The sequence below is a fragment of the Pseudorca crassidens genome, chromosome 5, assembly GCF_039906515.1.
Source record: "Pseudorca crassidens isolate mPseCra1 chromosome 5, mPseCra1.hap1, whole genome shotgun sequence".
In the NCBI taxonomy this organism is placed as follows: domain Eukaryota; kingdom Metazoa; phylum Chordata; class Mammalia; order Artiodactyla; family Delphinidae; genus Pseudorca; species Pseudorca crassidens.
Window position 1 is genome coordinate 54,431,659 of NC_090300.1, and position 19,773 is coordinate 54,451,431.

The 19,773-nt window shown below is 42.4% G+C and overlaps 1 protein-coding gene across 7 annotated transcripts in view; it reads right to left on the reverse strand.

The window, feature by feature from the left end:
- TNIK (TRAF2 and NCK interacting kinase) overlaps nt 1-19,773 on the reverse strand; it is a 423,010-nt gene that overhangs the window by 167,162 nt on the left and 236,075 nt on the right. For all 7 annotated transcript variants that reach the window (XM_067738026.1, XM_067738024.1, XM_067738023.1 and 4 more), the window contains exon 3: nt 6,771-6,827. In XM_067738026.1, coding sequence (XP_067594127.1) covers nt 6,771-6,827 — 57 coding nt within the window. The remainder of the gene's footprint in view (nt 1-6,770; nt 6,828-19,773) is intronic.

The window sequence follows — 19,773 nt, forward strand, 5'->3', positions numbered from 1 at the left end:
GATCCCACATGCCGCGGAGCGGCTGGGCCCATGAGCCATGGCCGCTGAGTCTGCACGTCCGGAGCCTGTGCTCCACAACGGGAGAGGCCACAACGGTGAGAGGCCAGCGTATCGCAGAAAAAAAAAAAAAAGTTCTCATCACGTGCTTTATCTGACCGGTCCTTCTGCTAACTTTATCTACTTGAAAAGTCCCAAAGAGGTGTCTAGAAGGGTCTCTGCAGCAGAAGAGCCTGGGGTGGGGATTCCCAGGCTTTGCTGAGAGTCAAGCTTCCACAGCTGGGAACGCCCCGCTCGGGTCCTACCAACCTCACCAATATCTACCCATCCTCTGATCTCATGTAGTTGTTACTTAATCAGGAAACGAACGTACTGGCCACCTAGATAGGTCAGTTTCCTTCTTAAATTCTCCCTTAATACTCTCTGTACAGTCCTTGAAAGTTAATCAGAACTGTCAAATAACTGTTCAACTGTTTGTTAAATGTCTTTCACTGACACTGGAATGTAAGATTCCAGAAGATAGCACCTGTGTCTGTCTTATTCACCGCTATCACCCCAGAGCATAGCACATTCATTCATTCTTAAGTGAATGAATAAATGAATTATTGTGATTTCAGTCTTCAGCTTCTGGAGTCCAGCCCCACTTTCTCTCCTGGATCTTGCTCTACACTAAGTCATTTTGACAGTTACCTGTTGTTCAGGGTAAGACTAATAACATTGTAACTGAGGTAAGGAAGACAGGGCTGAGTCAAACTATTTACATATATTGACGATGAACTAACACACATATGGCATGTACGGCATGTGGTTCATAGCACAGGCTACCATCCCCAGCTACAGAAGTCCAATGCACATTATAACATCCTCTCCTCATTCCTATTGCCTGCCCCATGCAGGCATTCACTGTCTCTTACCAGGACTAATATTTAGTGAGGAACTGTTATGTACCAAGCACTAGACATTATATAATTTTAGTCTCAAAAAAGTTTGCAATGTTTGTATTCCCATCTAACAGATAAGAAAAATGAGATTCCGAAAACTTAAAAAATTTGCCCAAGGGCAGTAAGGAGAGGACTGGGTGTGAACCCAGCTCTGTCTGAATCTGATGGCCATGATCTGGTGATGCCCCCCAACTCCCAACTCCTGTCTCTCATTCTTATAACAGGGCCGTGGGGAAGGTGGGCACACCCTGACTGGCTGGATTCGAATTTCAACTCTGCCATTTACCGTCTGTGGCGCTTGGGCAAGTTATTCAGGATTTTTTGCTTTCAATTAATTCCTCATTTGTAAAATGGATATTGTTAGCACTGCTCCTCTAATGGGAATTGTTTCAAGGGTTAAATGAGTTCGTGTATATTGTATTAAGTACTAAGAACAATGCTTGGCACATTAAGCAATCAATGATAGCCATCTTTATTTTTGTCTCTGACTGTTGTTGTTGTTGTTATTACTGTTACTAATATTACCTTCTATGCTACCAATCATTCCACTGAATTGCCCTCCCTTTGGGAAGGAGGCATCGAATGTGCATGGAGCAGCATGTCCCCTGATTTCTCCCAGTAACCGAAGATGAAAAGATTTTTTTTTCCTTTGGTCCAATTTCAGCAAACATTCCATGAGCCCGTTAACTCTGGGCAAAGCACTCTACCAGAAACTACTGGGAGAAGGCTGCTTCCTTACTCGTCAAAGAGGGATGGAGACTGGCTGAAAGCTTCACCTACAGGAATTCAGTAAGTGAGACAGAAATAGAAACTCAATCAAGCAGGGCTTAAGATGGATCCTTCTACTAGGCAAATCCCATCCTGTTACTTTGCTATTTAACTTCCGGCTTCCACCCTGGCTCTAGCAGTGGTGTGAGGACGGGGCCAGGACTGACAGCCTCCCGCCCCTTGTAAAAAAACAACCCGCCTTGTATCTTTTCTATCTAATGGGTTTTTGCTTAAGACTCTTTGCTCTCAGGGTTCTACTGGGAAAATTTAAAAGTTTGAAAACCTTATAATATCCTTGCCACAGCATTCAATTTGCTCATGACCTGACCCTAACTTGTCCAGATTCCCCTTGTATCACTCTCTCCTCAGCACATTTTTTATACTAAAACTAAACTATGTGATAGTTTCCATAACATGTTCCACCTCTCTCAGCCTCCATGCCTTGGCACAGATGGTGTTCTTGGCCAGGAACGTTCTCATCTGATTTTCCTCCTGGGCTTAATTACTACCCCTCACTGTCACATCAAACTTTATATGTAACATTATTTATGACTTGTACGACTTTATTATAAAATGGATTAGCTTTACTTACAAATATTTAGAGCAAGGTTGTATTATTGTCAGCTCCCCTTCAGGCAAAGAACCACTTTGTCATTTTTGAATTTCAAGTGTCTGTCATAAAGTAGGTGTTTAGTAAATGTTTATCAAATAAATATTAAATTAAACACTAAATATCCTTCTATGTTAAATGAAGACCTATGGCAGTGTGAGAAACAGTGGACTTAAAGAGTAGAGTTAAAATACTCAGGTCGAAATATTCACTCCACCATTTACATGTTACATTCAGCAAGATACTTAGTATGCGTGGTTTACTCATCTCTATAATGGAACTAATAATGGAGTCTGGTGGTTGTTAAGGGCATTCAGTGAATCAATATACAGAAAGTATTGTAAAGAGTTCTGGCACATAATAATCACTCCATCAATGTTACCTACCATTATTATTATTTCAGGCTGAAATATAAAAAATGTAACTACAGAGGCACTTTACTTAAGGACTAAGTCTGTTTTAAATACATCTACTAAAATGATTTGATCTTACAGTAATACACTGAATTCTCCTGTTTTTCCCTGCCCAGCATCTATCCTACCCTTTCCTTTAACAGTTCTTAGTTTTTTATTTGAGGAATCCTTTCCAACTCTCTGTCCCTGTGGTAGGTTCCAGGGCCAGGCACCCAACCCAGATGTGGCTGGAGAGAAACAGGGTTTGGTTGTCGGATAGTGAGGTGACCCAAGCTGGGCCACTGATGTTCACACTGGCACTCTTGCTGGGACTAAGGGTAATGAAGTAATTAGAACATGAGCCTGGAGCTGCTGGTAGAAAGAAAGCAGAGCCCAGAGATGGAGAGATACAAAATTCCTAATCAGTCATGTGACTTCCTAGATCTTGCTGAGCCTTTTCTTTTTTTTTAAATATACACAAGACAATAAATTCTGTTTTCAGCTTCATCTAGTCTGAGTGGGGCTTTGGTACTACAACCCAAAGCGTCCTGAGTAATGATCACAACCAGTCACTGTAAAGATGAGAAAGCCTATGACAGTAAGTTATTATCTTATTAAGTCCTACATGGGCTTCAAGGTATCATTGTAAAGGGACTAGTTTACATCAGGAATTTTGGTTCAAATGAAGATGGGTATTATTTGCAGGATTATCAAAGAATCATGGTCTCTTCATACTTGGTAGCCAGAAAGCAGTAAATACAAATCCCTAGAAAATTGTTCCTCTGACTTTGGTGTGCGTGAAGCTCCTTGAGGAGCTTGGAGAAAAGGCAGGTTCTTCCACCCAGAAATTCTGCAGCAAGCCCAGGAATCTGCCTTTCTGAGGAACACCCCAAGGGGTGCAGACAGTCCGCAAATGCTGGCTGTCCACCTTGAGGAACACTACCTGAGAGGGCCCAATTTTGTTTAGATGATTAAAGTACACAAATCCAGCTGGGAAGAAATCCCCAGAAAGCGACAAAATGCAGAAATTCTCATAATTATTTCAGAAACTAAAAGAACTTCAAAGACTGAGTCTGAGTTTAAGCCCTAATTCTGAAGCAAATATTAGCAAATTTGGAAGTGTCCCAGCTGTAAAACAGAAGAACATAAGCATTATATCCAGTTCTCTCTATGGTTATTTTCTTCTAAAAAAGGAAATGGTATAGAAAGAAAACAATAATTTAGAAATTGATTTCAAGCTTATAGTTTTATCAAATTCATTACGATAAACTGTAGTAACTTCACAGTAGATCACTGCAAACAATTAACAAAGATGACCTTTGAGAATTCATCTCAGAGCAGCTATAATGAGCACAATTATAATAATTGGTAAGAAGCTTTTGCAGCGTTCCATAATACACAAAAGACAACATGACAAAATGAAATAGATTGTTTTCTGAGGACACCACATGAGTTTCACAAAGGAAATTTTATGTTGACTGTGATGTGTAAGGGGGTGATACAAAAGTCATTTGATGCTGGATCATACACCATGGGAAATAAGAAAACCATTTCCTGATGTGTAGCCGTGTTTGCCTTTGTCAGGGGTCAGTGGTTACATAATGGCCAATGATGTGCCTAAATCAAGGAACTATCCAGCCCTTTCAACAGAGGTTCCCCCGAGAGAATTAAGCCTAAATACTATAAAGCGTCCATTGTAAGCAATGGACTGACTCTCCTATACATTGAAAATGGTGCTAGCTCTGTACCATGCTGGGGAGAATTGAGAAAATAGACTCTAAATCATTTTCTGTAGGTCTCAGTTGCCTTGTGAAACCCAGTTTAGAGAGGCTAACTGACACTGTTTAAACTGAAACTACATACTCTGGGATAAATTGCTGTGTAACTTTTTTGATTCCAAGCAAGGTGGTCTAGAAATAGTAAATGATTCTTTGAACAATTTAAAATCTCACAAACAGAACCAGAAAAAGTGATACTCAATGCTCTCAAGTCATACTTTGTGCATCAATATACAGCTTTGTACACTGAGATTAATGACGTCAATGGAACTCAGCTGTAGTCTGCAGACCCACACAACAGAACTTTACAGAATTAATGTCTTGGGCTGCATCCACATCCATTAGTTGTTCAACTGCCAAGTGCATCACATTATGTGGAGATCCTATTCAATTCAAGGAAAATACAGTAGTATGACTTTAGCAGAATTGCAAAATAAATTCTGATTTGTTTTGTGCTGGGAGCTTTGTAAAAGATTTACACATTTCTAATGGGTTTCTATGTAGAGACTGATAGTATCTGATCTTGATTTTTGTGTCAGACCCTGCTAATTAACAATACAAGTATCCATCCCCTCTTCATTCCTGACTAATAATAGAACCCAAATTAACTGGACAGGTTGGTAGAATGAAAGACCACATTTCCCAGCTTCCTTGCAGCTAGGTAGCCAATGACTGCAGAAGTAAAGAGAAACGTATGCAAGTAGAAAAAATTTCACTGGAAGGGGCTGTCTTCTGTACCCTCTGCTCCCAGCCCCTCCCCCCCCCATTCCCCGCACTTCCTTTTTTTTGCCTGCCAAAGAATGTGATCAATGGAAATCCAACAGTTACCTTAAATCAGAGAACTGACCTTAAGTGTGGAAGCCATGTGTCAGAACAATGGAGCAGAAAGATAAAAACACCCGCCTACTCTATCACATTGCTGTTACACATCCCTGGACTGTCGCCCCTAGACTCCTTTAACATGAGAGAGCATAACACTTCCATCATACTTAAGCCTCTGTTATTTTGAGTTTTCTCTTGCAAGTGGCAGAACGTAAACCTTATTAATATAATCTACATGTATTACTCAAAGGCCAGGTGAATTAATAAACTAATTGGGATGAAATATTTGAACTGGTTTGCAAGCTCTGAAATTTGAATAATGCATTTAGGACAAATAAAAGGAAGAATTACTTTATCTAAGTTCTTCTAAACATATGGGAACAAAATTTTTTCTTGTTAAAAATGCATACAATTTTTAAAATGCATAGAACTTAAAAAGGAATTCAGATAAGTAAGGAAAGGAAGACAGTACAATGTGTGGTATAAATGAAAATTAGTGAGATTAGTATCATGGTTAATAGTGTAGCATATAATGTATACTTATCAAAGGTAGCAAACTGGACCAGAGAAGGTACGGACCGAAGTCTGACCTACGGACATACTGTGTGTTTTTCTTATTTGTATACTGGTTCTTGATACCTTTGTGTGACCCATTCATTCTACATCTCTTTACATTAAATAATCCACTTCTGGGCCAGACGGAAGACTTTGGTCTTTTAGCTTTTGTGTACAGCTGACACATCTTAGAAAAATCCCTGGGGACAATCGAAAATCATTAACATGCTTTTGATTTCCAATAAGTCCTTTCAAGTCTGATTTTTGCTCTGTACTCTAGAAAAGGCATTAAAATATTTTAAATAGACCTAGCAAAAAGGATTGAAAGCATAAGATTGTATTTAAAATAAAGTCTATTCCTTAGATTGCTTTTGATCATCCAGGCCAGAAATTTTGTTTCAGTGTCGCTCTATAATAATAAGTATTTGTAGTTATTGTGATTATTTGGTCTATAACATTTTGGGGAGGAAAATATCCATGTTACACATCCTACTAGGATTTTAGAGTTATCCAAACTCTTGTCTACTCCAGTGTTAGGTGGACTTTGGGGAAAACTGTTAAGACCCACCTCTTCCGTGTAATCTCAGTATTATTCTCTTAATACCTTCAAATCCTTGTTCTGTCTTCATCTGCAAATGTCCTTGGCTGTGTTTATGTAAATTATTGGCACACATGTTCTTCACTCTGACTACATAAGGCAGTGTGTAGGTATCTAATTTAATTAGAGTGATTTACCCATGGTCATCTCGGTCAGCTGCTGAATACTCTTAATGTTTATGTTAAGCACAAGTGGGGAAAGGTCTTGGATGTCTAAAAAAATTCTATTTCCAAAAAGTGATTTTTCTCTATCACTAACTTCTCTATGACACATATATAAGTTTGAGACGGCAAGATAATGATACATTACCCCTGTGACATCCATAACCTTGATGGCTGCAAGTTGGCCCGTTTTGACATGACGACCCTGTAAAAAAAATTTAAAAAATAATTCAGTTCTGATGAGTAATATTAGCGTTAGATTTCAACTGTAAAGAACAATTACATAAATCAATGTTACAGAGTGCCAATGGGGAAGACAGACAGACAGACAGACACACAGAAATCTTAAATGCTTTGAAGATCAATCTCTATTTAATGTTTATTTTGTAAAACATCTCCATCACTTGGTCTGTTGGGTTTGTTTTCACAGTGGTTGTCAAGGTAAATCAAAGAGACAATGTCGAATAATTTGGTTTACCTCCTCTTCAAGGTGTCAGATAAGGGGTTGAGTGAGAGGGGGATTTACATGGAAGGGGAGCTAGATCTGGGTGGAGGAGACATAAGCATCTCCTCGGCTGGAAAACACTTGGTATGTGCAGAAACTTTAGTTTCCTCGATTAGTAAAATATCTTGTAACAGTCTCAAATGGATATGATTCTGCTTCTCTTCACTTCAGACTATTAATTTATCTTCATCTTAAAAGGGGGCCTAAAACAAAACAGATAGCAATCAATCCGAATTTGTGATCAAAGAGACAGTATTGAGCATAAGGAACTGCTTCCCCAGAGGAGGTATCCCTGGTCTTTGCAACCACGGTGAAGCAGCAACCACAAGGAACTGAAAGAGAACAGGGTGTGGTGAGGGGGCAATCCCAAAGAGGAGCTTTCTCTGCACTTGCTCCTTGAGAAACATAAAGTCTACATCTGACTCTCAGACAGTAGTAAAGATGGTCAATATCCATTACTTCTTTTTTTTTTTTCGCGGTACGCGGGCCTCTCACTGCTGTGGCCTCTCCCGCTGCGGAGCACAGGCTCCGGACGCGCAGGCTCAGCGGCCATGGCTCACGGGCCCAGCCGCTCCGCGGCATGTGGGATCTTCCCGAACCGGGGCACGAACCCGTGTCCCCTGCATCGGCAGGCGGACTCTCAACCACTGCGCCACCAGGGAAGCCCTATCCATTACTTCTAAATGCATTTTCTATGTGGCTTCTACAATACATTTTACCTACCATTGCTATTATGCAGTATAATATACCTTCCAAGATCAGCTGGATTCAAATCCCAGCCGCACGACCTTAGGCAAATCCCTTAACTTTCTAGGCCTCAGTTTCCACGTCTGAAAAATGGAAATAATGATAGTACCTAACTCATAGTATTGCAAGGAGGATTGAATGAGATAATGTATATAGAGTGCTTGACAGTACCTGGCACAGAAGAGCTGTCAGCAGATGCTGGCTATAATTATTTATAGTCCTGTCTTGTGATTAATTTTAAGTGTTGTCTTCCTCTTAAGTTATATGTTTCATGAAGGAAGGGACTGTGTCTCATCATTGTATTTCCAGTGGCTGGAATAGTGGGTGCCTAGCCCGTCGATGGGGTGGCATGTTTATGGATGAACGACAACAGCAGGTAGTGGAGTCATGTCCACCTGAAGCTGGAGGAGATAGCTTTGGTGCTGCCTGCCCCTTTCCTTCTCATATATCTCAGCTTTGTGTATGGACCTACCTGATTCTAATAGTGCTTCCTTCACCTTTCAACCTCCATTCTGCTCCCTCCCTTTCCTCCTCACTCAGAAAAGAGCACAAAGAAGACATTAAATCAGTAACCTAATAGGGTCACAGGCGTACTTCAACTTTCAAGAAATTGAGGGAGGGGGCTGAAGCATTACCACACCAAGAGCCCTGGACCGGAATTCCAGACGCCTGGTTCTGCCCAGGACCAGCTGGTTCACTGGGAGCAAGTTATGTAACCCATCTGGACCCTGGTTTCCTCATCTGCAAAACGTGGGGAGCCTGGGCTCAGTGGTCGGAGGTGGGGGGGAGTAGGTGTCACTGTTAACACCCCCCCTTTCTACCCCAAGGAAATTTAGGAAAAGTAGTTGGAAATTTAGTTTTCACAATGACTGAGTGGGGAGAGTAGTATTACTGCCACTTAGTACCCAGGGGCCAGCAATACTAACTTCCTGCAGAGCCTGGGTCAACCTCCCACAAAGGTGAAGTAGCAACAGTGCCCTCTGTTGATAAGACACTGAATGACCTCCAGGGTTGTCCAGGTCCCAGTTAAGTCTGCGATGCTGTAATGGTGACCTTAACAAAGGAGTCATTAGCTTCTCTTCGAGAATAGAAAGTCTTTAAAGTAAGGGCCACAAATCATACCTTAAACAATGGTTATTTCTCTACTAAAGCACTAAAGGAGTGTAGGGGACTGCAGACAAATACAGAGGGTCTGGCTGATGTCACACAGCTGATTCACCTTGAAATTCTTTTAATGGTACCATGCAGCCAGGAAAGGGGAACACCTGGGTATGTCTTGCAGGGACCTCTAAGAACTGACCCCCTGTCTGCCACGCCACCTTGGTGGGCTCCCACCTGCTCTTATGCTGTGGTCCCCGACACTAAACTGCGTTCTCTAAAGGTATTGCATTGTTTCTTGTTTCCCTGATGGTGTGTTTTCTTGTCTCCCTGATGGTGTGTTTTCTTGGCCTGGAATGCCCTTCACTCCCAGCTCCCCAGTAAGCTTACTCACTTTGTAGATTCACCCCTGGCCTCTGTGCTAGTAATGAACATTCCATGTTTCTACTACAGCACTGAGCCCAAAGGACCATTAATCCCCCCACCACCACCTTGCTGGTCTCCTTCCCTCTCTCCTGTGCTTCCCCTCTGGTTCCATTTGCAGCAGAACCTTTTCCCACCAAAAATCTTGAAAGGCATCCAACCTCCTTGTTCAAGCAGGGGTTTGAGCAGTCTCCTAACTGCCCCGGGGAGCTCCTGAAGTCACTTCAGCCAACACAGTTTGAGAAAGGTTACACTCTATTTTTAACTCCTTAAGTGACACGGAATCTTCTTCGAGCGAATAATTTGTTACAAGGACATGTCAACACCTAGTTCTTTCCATCAGCAGCCAGGGAGGGAATGGACAGGATACAATCCGCTTTATATTTCAAATGTAAATGGCATTGGGCACTGAGCAGCTCTTGGTTTGAAATAAATAAATTAAATAGCTATGACGTTTTTGAACTTAAGACACAGGGTCGTTTTTGTTTTTGTTTTAGCAACTGCTTATAACATAACACTAGAAAAGAAAACAACCTACTTCTCCATTTTAAATTTCCCTTCCAAGCTGAAATAACCATTCTCGATGGGTCTGACAGATGACTGAATAATACACCTTTGGGATGGCAGTTTGGGCTTAAATGAGATCCTGGAGGTGAAACAATTAGCAGCCTCAGCTCAGTCCCAAGCAAAGGCGTCCTGTGCTCTGGAACAGGAAGGCTGCTGAGCTGTCAACCTTCGATGGGGGAGCCGCAAAGGAGGCTGCCCAGCGTGAGTTGCCTTTTCCGTCACTAGAGAATGCCAAACCAAATTAGGATCCAGATGAAGGCAGACTTTGAGGGAATGGCTAGGAATCAGCTGACCTAAAGATCACTAGAAACCCGAGGCATATCACTGTCCAGACAGTGTTTAAAGCGACAACTTCATAAAGTCACAAATAAATTGAGTAGGAGTAGCCCCTAAGGTGCCTAATCTAATCCTTCTTTTAGAGATGAGGCCAATATCTCACAACTAATGGGGACCTAAACCCAGGACACTTTCTCACCTGTTCCAGTTCTACCTTCCAGCTCCTGAATTAGAAATTCTTATTTTATTTTATTTTATTTATATTTTTATATAGCAGGTTCTTATTAGTCATCAATTTTATACACATCAGTGTATACATGTCAATCCCAATCGCCCATGAATTAGAAATTCTTATCACTAAAATTTAAACAATTTTTTTCAGCAAACCTTTTCATACTTCACTTAACTTGAATTAAACATGAACCATTCATCTCTGTTTCATGTAGGATTTAATTTTTTTTTTAAATTTGAGGGCAATGGGGAGGATGTTATTATTACAAGAGAATTTTGAGGTGAAAATTCAATACCACTCCTAATTTTAACTTATTTCTACTTAAAGAGAAATTAAAAACATAATCATAGACCCTAGTTTGAATCTAAACTACATAGTCAACCAAGGAGTAAAAATGAAATTCTGGGGGAAAAGAAACTTTAAAGGAGACAAAGTGTTAAAATTTTTTATCCACGAAAATTATGGAAAAATGTCCCATCACATTGCAATTGCTGAGTCATTTCTTAATAAAAGAATGAAGTAAGATTTTGTTTTCTACTGAAATAACCAACAATAACAAAAATAACAGACTAAATCTAGAAAAACAAAATTGGTATTCCAGTGGGACCCAAAGCCTCAATCATGACTTCAAGCATAAAAAGGCCCTCTGAAAGAAAGGAAGAAAAAAACCCGTCAAACCAAACCAGGGAAAGCAGAGGCTGTGGGGTCACTCGGCTGGCGTGAAGTTGAGTGTCGCTAAACCAGAGTTCCTCTGCCGAGGTTATGATTAAGCTCTCTATCCAAAACTTTATTCCCTTTCTAGTTTTACACCTGTTCCCCTCAAGACTGAGGAGTATCAAAGAAAAGAGGGGATTGAAACTAAGCAGGACCCTGTGGGGCCCTCCTGGGTACAAAAGCCCCTTTGTGTCTCCCGTTTCTTGTTTGTAGAAAAAGGCTTTGTCCTCCCAGGCCTTCCCTGAGTTCCAAAGAGCAGGGTCAAGAAGTTAATGATGAGGACAATAGAGTCATGGGACACCTAGTTCCTCCCAAAGGAGGATAGATAATAATCTGATGCATACCTTTGAGTAGTTCTCTGGAAACGAAGACCCCCACCCAAGTGGAGGATGGTGACTACATGCTGACCACAAGCATGCAGACCCCAGACTGGTTGGAACCAGAAGGTTAAGCTTCAGAAACACCACCCTGTAACCTCACCAGGAACTCATCAGAAGAAGGTCCACAAGCTGGTCACATATCCTATGACCCTCTCCTCTAACACTGTCTTTACAAACACTTGCCTGAAAGCCATCGGGGAGTTTGGGTCTTTTGAACACGAACCACCCATTCTCCTTGTTGGGCCCCTGCAGTAAACCCTTCTCTGCTCGAACTCTTGACATTTTGATCTGTTTGGTCTCACTGTGCATCAGGCACATGAGCTGGGGTTGGACAACAGGCGGGCGCACTCCATTCCAGTGCTTAGACAGATTTACACACACACTCTGTTCCCCTTCTTTTTTTTCTTCTACCTCACATTTCAGGATTATAGTACCTTCAAGGATTATAGTACCTTTAGCCCTCTGTATCCACAGGTTCCACATTCATACATTCAACCCAACTCAGACAGAAAATACTCAGGGAAAAAAATTCTGGTAAGTTCCAAAAAGCAAATCCTTTGCATGCCAGCAGCTATTTACATAGCATTTACATTGTATGAGGTATTATAAGTAATCTAGAGATGATTTAAACTATATGGGAGAATGTGTATAGCTTATATGCAAATAACTATGCTATTTTATATAAAGGACTTGAGCATCCACAGATTTTGGTATCCAAGTGGGGTCCCGGAACCAATACCCAGCCCTGACCCCCACTTCACCACAGATACCAAGAGACTATGTTGCCCCTTCACCTACTCCCTAAAATAAGTACAAGAGAAAAACAATGGTTTTGTCTGAAATAGCCATGCAAGCCTGGGCTCTGCTATTGCTGTTATTTTCTAAGGAACAGCGAGATGGCTTTAGAACTGCTAGCTTGAGGCAAGTCTGGAAGAGAGAGTCCTTTCATTTCTAGGTCACCGAAATACATCTGTTCCCAGCGGAGCACATGAGCAAACCAGGGTTGTGGAAAATGCAGACACTCCACCCACCGTCTCCATTCCTCCTTATCCAAGGACTCACACAGGTAGAGTGTTTCTAGCTCTTCGTGCTTAGCTTAGATTTGATCTCACCTTTATTGAGGAAGAGTTCTTCAATTTCCTGATTGCAAGCAAATGCCCTTACCTGTGTGTTTTCACAGCATCCTACACTATCCTACTGATCATAATCCAATATTGTGATTTTCAAAATGTGCACCATAAGAACCATGAAAATAAATCAAATGAAATAGAAAAAAAAAATCACAGTGTAGAACATGTAATAATGGCAGCTGTTGTTTCACGGATCAACTGTTACGGTTACATCAATCACCTATCTATCATTGATACTGCAGAGTACCACCCGATTCTCCTTTCAAGACTGAAGTATCTGAGAGGTCTCAACCAAGGCCCTTTCTGGGAATTGCCCTCAGCCCAAGGTCATGTTCCGTCCTGGAGACAGCCAAATCCAATTTCTGGTTGATACAGAAGTATAAAGGCTCAGGCCTTTAGTCTTAGAGTTGGGCAATTCTGAAGAGCCCACTTAGCTCCTGACCTCTCCTTGGGATGGGTGAGGTCTTTGTTGGGACTGTATTACAGTTAAACTTCTTCCTCTGCACAATGCTACTTTCTTCAGAGGTGTAGATCCTACACTCCCCAGTAAAATTCGTACATATAAATTATCTCAGGATCTGTTCCAGGGGAAACTCCATCTAAGACAATTGGTACCAGGAATGGCCTGAGGAGACAGGCTCTCAGAGTAGCTGTCAATAAGACTCCCATCACTGGTGGCAGGTGGCTCACTGATAGCCCCTGGCATGCTGTAGCAGTGTCACTGTCAACACGTTCACTAGTGGGGAACTGAAGTAGGATACAGGTGCCAGGGAACACACTGGTGAGTCCAATATTTCAGACTTTTGCGATGTCCTGAGGAAACAGTAGTTTAAAAAGGTAGAATCAGATGGCTTTTGCTGAGACTACTAGCGAAAGACAGTGGAAAGCTACAGTGATTGATCAGCTGAATGCAATGTGTGAAAATCATAAGGGAGATCAGGTTAAATTCCAAGGTCTGTGCAGTATCTTCAATCAAGATGGGAACATCGGGACTTCCCTGGTGGTCCAGTGGTTAAGACTCTGTGCTCCCAATGTAGGGGGCACAGGTTCAATCCCTGGTCAGGGAACTAAGATCCTGCATGCCTCACGGCATGACCAAAAGAAAAAAAAAGGATGGGAACATCACTTCTGTAGATGCAGAGGATTCCAGGGATGAGAGGTTTCAAGCTTTTAAGCGCATCAACTTGGACGTCTCCATTCCAAGTTTCAGAGATCATTCCTTCCCAATCACGCTTGAATTGAGGATTGAACTTTTGCTTTACCCTAATAATTAATGCCTGGATCTGGTCCTCAGCTTTTTCTACCCTCAGGCTGCAGAAGATAAGAGTCTTTTTATATTCTACCCATTTTTTTTTTTTTTTTGGTAAATGGACAACAGCAGCAGTCAAGACTGAGAAAGGCGTGTTGAGCAGAAGCTTGGACTTCTCAGGAATAAATATGTGCGTCACCCCAACAAGATTGCCATACAGACCAGCGAAGATGCTAAACAAGGTGGGGGAGATTAAAATGGGTAGCAGAGGAGGGATATGATGAGCAACAGGTACAACCATTAGACAATATGTAATGGTGGGGGCTTTCTTCCCACAACTTGGCCTGGGAAAAGAGACCAGCCAGAATCCCAGAGGAAGTGTTTCCAGAACTTATTATGCAAAGCAGATGGATCCAAGCATCATAAGGAATTGACTGTAGTGGATGCTGTGGTGTGCTCCCCAGCTCCCTCCTTCAGGACTGGGCTACTCTGAGTCTTTCTTCAGGAAATACCCTTAGTCAAAGAGAGCAGTTGGACCCAAGGTCATGCTCCTTGCCTAAGGTAATACCCCTGACCCGGAGGCAGCAAACACTCTGATTGGTTGATGTAGGAATACAAAAGCCTACATCATTTATGTCAAAGTGGAAAACTTTGAAGGGCCATCCCAGCTCCAGAGCTCCTTTTTGGGGGGATTGCCTGGGGCTTTGAAACTGCCGTCAACTCCTTCCTCTGCCCAAATCTGTCTTCACTCTCTTATTGGTGTTGATCCTGAGAGTACCTCCCAAAACACTTCCTACAAACACATCTCTGCCCTGAGAATCTGTTACCTAGGGAACTCAATCAAAGACTCATCCATCTATTTATCTATCATCCTTATATCTTCCTACCTACCTACCTACCTATCTGTATTCTCAGTGTTAATGTAAAATAGTATTTCTTACTATGGCGTGGAAGTTTTTAGAAAAGCTCTGACTTAAAGGATGAATAGAAAAAACTAGGTCAAGCTTTGGGAAATATATTCCAGATAAAGGGAACAGCATGTTCAAAAGTCCTGTGGTGTAGTTGCTTGAGCATTTGAGTAACTGAAAGCAGGCCAGTATGGCTGGAGTAGACAGTACATGTCTAGTGAGTCCATGCAGGGCCTCACAGGCCACTCTGAGGAGTTCTATCTTTACCTTAAGACCAATGGGCAGCCACTGAAGGGTTTGAAGAAAGAATGTAGGGTCATCAAGTTTTCATTTTGAAAAAATCACTTTGGATGCAGGACAGGGAATAGAGGAAACTAGACAAGATAATGGAAGAATAACACAGTACTGCTTGGTAATTCATTTGAGAGCTAATGGCAACTTGGACTAGGATGGAAGTAATGGAGAAGGTGAGAGGTAGAGAGAGTCCAGAGATATTCAGGAGGTCAAATCAACAAGACTTGGGGATGGATGGGATATATATTTACCCCCATGTTTTCCAGAGTGCTTGACACAGCAGGGATTCAATAAACATCTGCGAAATAACGGACTGAGTGAAGTAGTGACCTTTGAGGGTCGTATTCAGGTTCTTGGTCAATACCATCCATATGTCCACATCAGTTTCTTCCATTCCCCTCCTCTCCCCCCGCCAACACACACACACACACACACACACACACACACACACATATACATTTTTATCCAGCCACAAAGTGTACAGGAGCAGATAAGGTGGGGTTGTAAGGAGGGATTACAATCATTTCACTCTTAAATAAATTAGAAGATGATTTTAGTGGATGAAGTTCCCTTAAACTCTATAGAGAGGCCAATTTACTTCCCCTCTGCAGAGACCACAGAGAAACTAGAAATCGGTCTTAGCTTTCCCTCTGAGAGTGAAGATGAACTCTGATTTTCCACTCACAGTTAAGATTAAAGCATAGTTAAGATATCTATCTGAACATCTTCAGGAATGCTACCATTTTTGGTACAACATGTGTTGAGGCAAAGAGGCAGACAAGACAACTTTATGAAAAGACTTTGTAAATCCGTATGATCAAGGAACAAGAACGTTCACAGAATATGCTTCGCACGGCGTCTGCTTCTAGAGTCTCCCCAGGTTAACGGGGCCTCTATTTTTCCTTGGCCTGCATGTGCCATTCATGTGAGGCTTAAAAAATCCTCCTGCCCACGCAGACAGAGCTGTGATCCAGCCCTCACTGCTCCCAGACTGTGGCAAAGATGAAGCAAGGTAGCGATACAGGACAGTTCCCAAGCAACAGCTCTCCATCTCCACACCACTCACTGTGAATTCCTCTGCTTGGCACCTCTGAGAAGCAGAAAATGGATTGTTTTCAAGATTGTTCGGGGCTGGGCCAACTGAGAATTGAGCCTTGCTCACAGACACAGGGCAGGGAAGAAAAGACTGTGTCTCATTTTTCTTTGTTAGAAACTAGCATTCCTCTGTCTTCATGGCTGCCAGTTTGGCTCAGTTTATAAAAATCAAAATGGATGATTAAAAGAAAAGAATCAAACAGTCACAATTTTTAGCAGACAATAGTTAATGTATGCAGATTCCGTGGCAGGGAGCCTGATGCCTGTACCGAGGAAAGGCGTACACAGCTGAAGTGACAGCAGTGACGAGCAGACAGGGTGTGGGGTGATGAGAGCTCAAAAAAGTAGCAGAACCAGTCTCTTGGCTATGGCCATAAGCCAAGAACACATTGCCCAATAACCTCCTCTCTCAACCCCCCAAAGGAGCACAACACGGAAGATCTTACTGGCTCTCATCTAATTTATGCCACAGAATTACCACAATCATTTGTGGCTTTTGTACATTAACTTCTGGGAGGATAAAGTCCCCTAGATATGAGGGCTCAAAGGCTGGGGATAGAATATTCGCATGCGGCCAGCTCCCTGGCCTCTCCAATATTTTACCTCTTCCCACCCAGCATGACAGCCTTCCCTGTCCCCCAAGTCCAGGTGACACGTGGGGATATGCATGGCATTTAAACGCCTTGGTTCCTGGACACCAGTCTAGGAAGAAGTCTTTACCCAACTTCAGTAAAAGGAGAAAAATAAGAACCTCATGACAAAGTTTTCCAGAAAGCCGCAAGTATTCAACTTAAGCAGGCTTCTTAGTATTTGGGGGCATTAAAATGTCCATTAATTACATGTTCTCAATTTTTTAAAAGTAAAAGTAAACAACCCTATGTTGGTTCCCAATAGTTATTTTTGTTTTTCATTGGGGTGGCAGGGTGAGATGTTAGTGCTCTATGAAATCTGAGAGTCAGGCACAGGTGTTTTAGAACACATGGGTACAGTATGGTAGAAACACTAGGAATCCCCTTAAGATACAAAGATGGGCTGCTCTTGATGCTGTCCGTAAAAGGTTAAATGTAACAATGTATACAGTGCTCAACAGCTTTCAATAAATAACCCATGCTATGGGTTATGAATGCTATGGGGACCAATTTCTCTTTCCTCCTTAGTCTCTAAGGCCATTGGACCTTAAGTCCATCAGGCATGGCTTCTACACGCTAGAATCGAAAGTGAAAGCTGCTCAGAGCACTCTGCCTTGTGTCTGTTTAATCCTCTGACATCGTCAAGGACAGCATCTCACAAAGAGTGGGTGCTAAATCACACTGGGAAACATGAAGTTTCTACGACTAGTGGACCCTGTAAGCTGCCTCCAACCACAGAGAAGAGAGACTCCAGTGACCCATCCCGGCTTAATCTGGGAGAAGCTTGATAGAACTGGGGGAAATGCCTACTTAAGAGGGGCAGGAAGAGAGACCGTAAGAATGGCTCACGGTATGGGGACTGGAGGAAGAAGCCACTTGGTCCGATGTGAGTATTTTGCTCAAGAAGTTTTCGCTTTTGTTCTTTCCCAAGTGTGGACACCCACACCGGCCCGTGGAGTAATCCTGGAGACCTGAGGAGACCTTAGCATTCTGCATTTCAGAATCTCACAGTTTACCTGAGGAAGAGAAAGGTATGACAGGAGAGAAGCAAGGCCCAGATGCTGCCCTGCTACAGTTCCTCCATCTCTGCCCCCACTTTTCCTGAAAGAGTACTAGCCCTAGGCAGGACAGATCCAACCTCTTGGGGAAGGGCAGCTCATTTTTTTAGATTTCCAATCAATAGCTCCCTCTCTACGGACTATTTTACGAGGCAACTCTGTCTTTCCCTGAGGACCTCTGGTAGATCCCACCTCCCAGCAGCAGATTAAGGAGATATATGATGTCTTCCTTCCAGGCCTTGCATAGGTTTGTCAATTACAGCCCCCACCCCTGTGGTCAGATTTACAACCACGGGGTCGGGAGTGGGCGGGGTTGGCGTTGCACCACGAGGCACCAACAGGCACGGGGGCAGAGATAAATAATAATAATAAAAAGACAGTACTGCATTTCATTTCACCTAATTTATGGCTTTAGTATGAAACCAGTCCACCCACAGCGCCATCTGGGTCACTTAGAACGTCTGTACAGCAGCAAGAGCGGGTCTGGAAGCTCAGAGCTGTGCGGGAAGAGAAAGGACCGCACCGAGGTGGAGAGAAAAACAAAGGCAAAGGACCACAGCGTTCCCAGACATCATTCTTGGGGCGGCAGGAACACAAATAGGGACCCATTTGACTCTTCATCAGGGCTGTTGATGCATAAACCCTCTTCCACAGTGTCCTCAAACCTCCAGAAGTTTTAATTAAAACAAAAGAAGTGTCAGCAGAAGAAGCACTGGAATATAATTAGGGCCCACCAAATCTAAAGTAATATGGGGAAAAAAGACTAGTAATGAGAGGGAAGCTTTCATGTTCTTACTGAATCCCTGCTCTGCTGCTGACACAAAAATCAATTTCAATAGGCTTTAGTTGTATCTGAACAGGAACGCAGGCGACAGATGAAATTTAGTGAGCAATTTACTGGAGTCATAATGATTTCCATGAAAGAAAGGCTGCAATGAGTGCTCTCAACCAAATGCCTCCTCTGTAAGAACTCTGCAAGAATATGTGTGTGTGTGTGTGTGTGTGTGTGTGTGTGCGTGCGTGCGTGCGCATGTGTATGTAGATATAGATGGGGGGCGAGGGTGGGGATTTTGAATAGTTATCTACGCTTTAGCCTTTTAAAGAAAAGAAAACCTCTTTACCTCACACCTTTTAAGGGCCAATTTTAGCTCCACCCCAGGTGATATGTGTGGATGCCTGGAGACATTTTTTGATGGTCACCAGTGTTCACTGCTGCTACTGATATCTAGTGGGTAGAGGCCAGAGATGGTAACCTTCTACAATGTACAGGACATTTCCCACCCCCAACAAAGAATTATTGGGCTCCCATTGTCAACCCGGCCAAGACTGACAAACCCCGATTTAAAAGAATTTGACTTTTTTTTTCATCTTTATTGGAGTATAATTGCTTTACAATGGTGTGTTAGTTTCTGCTTTGTAACGAAGTGAATCAGTTATACATATACATATGTTCCCATATCTCTTCCCTCTTGCATCTAGGTGCTCAATGAATGCTGAATTCTGGTAAATGTCAGAGTCCCCAGAGGCACTAAGTTTACAAAGATCAAAAGATAAGGCCCTGCCCTCTGGGATCTCCAGTGGAGGTGGGTAAGAGTGGAGGTGTCACCGTTCTTTCTTTGCTTAGCAGTACTTACAAATGAGGGGCATATTTCTCAAATTCCAACATCCATGGCCTTTTAGAACACACGTAATACCCAATAGCCTGTGAAGCCACTCTCCATCCGGCTTTTGTGTGTGTTAGGAGGCCAATTCTAAAATCTTCACTGTCTCCCAATGAAGCAGCATTTTCTAAATTTCAAAAAACAACTGATAAAGTAATATTGGGGCTAAATAAAATTTGGTTTAT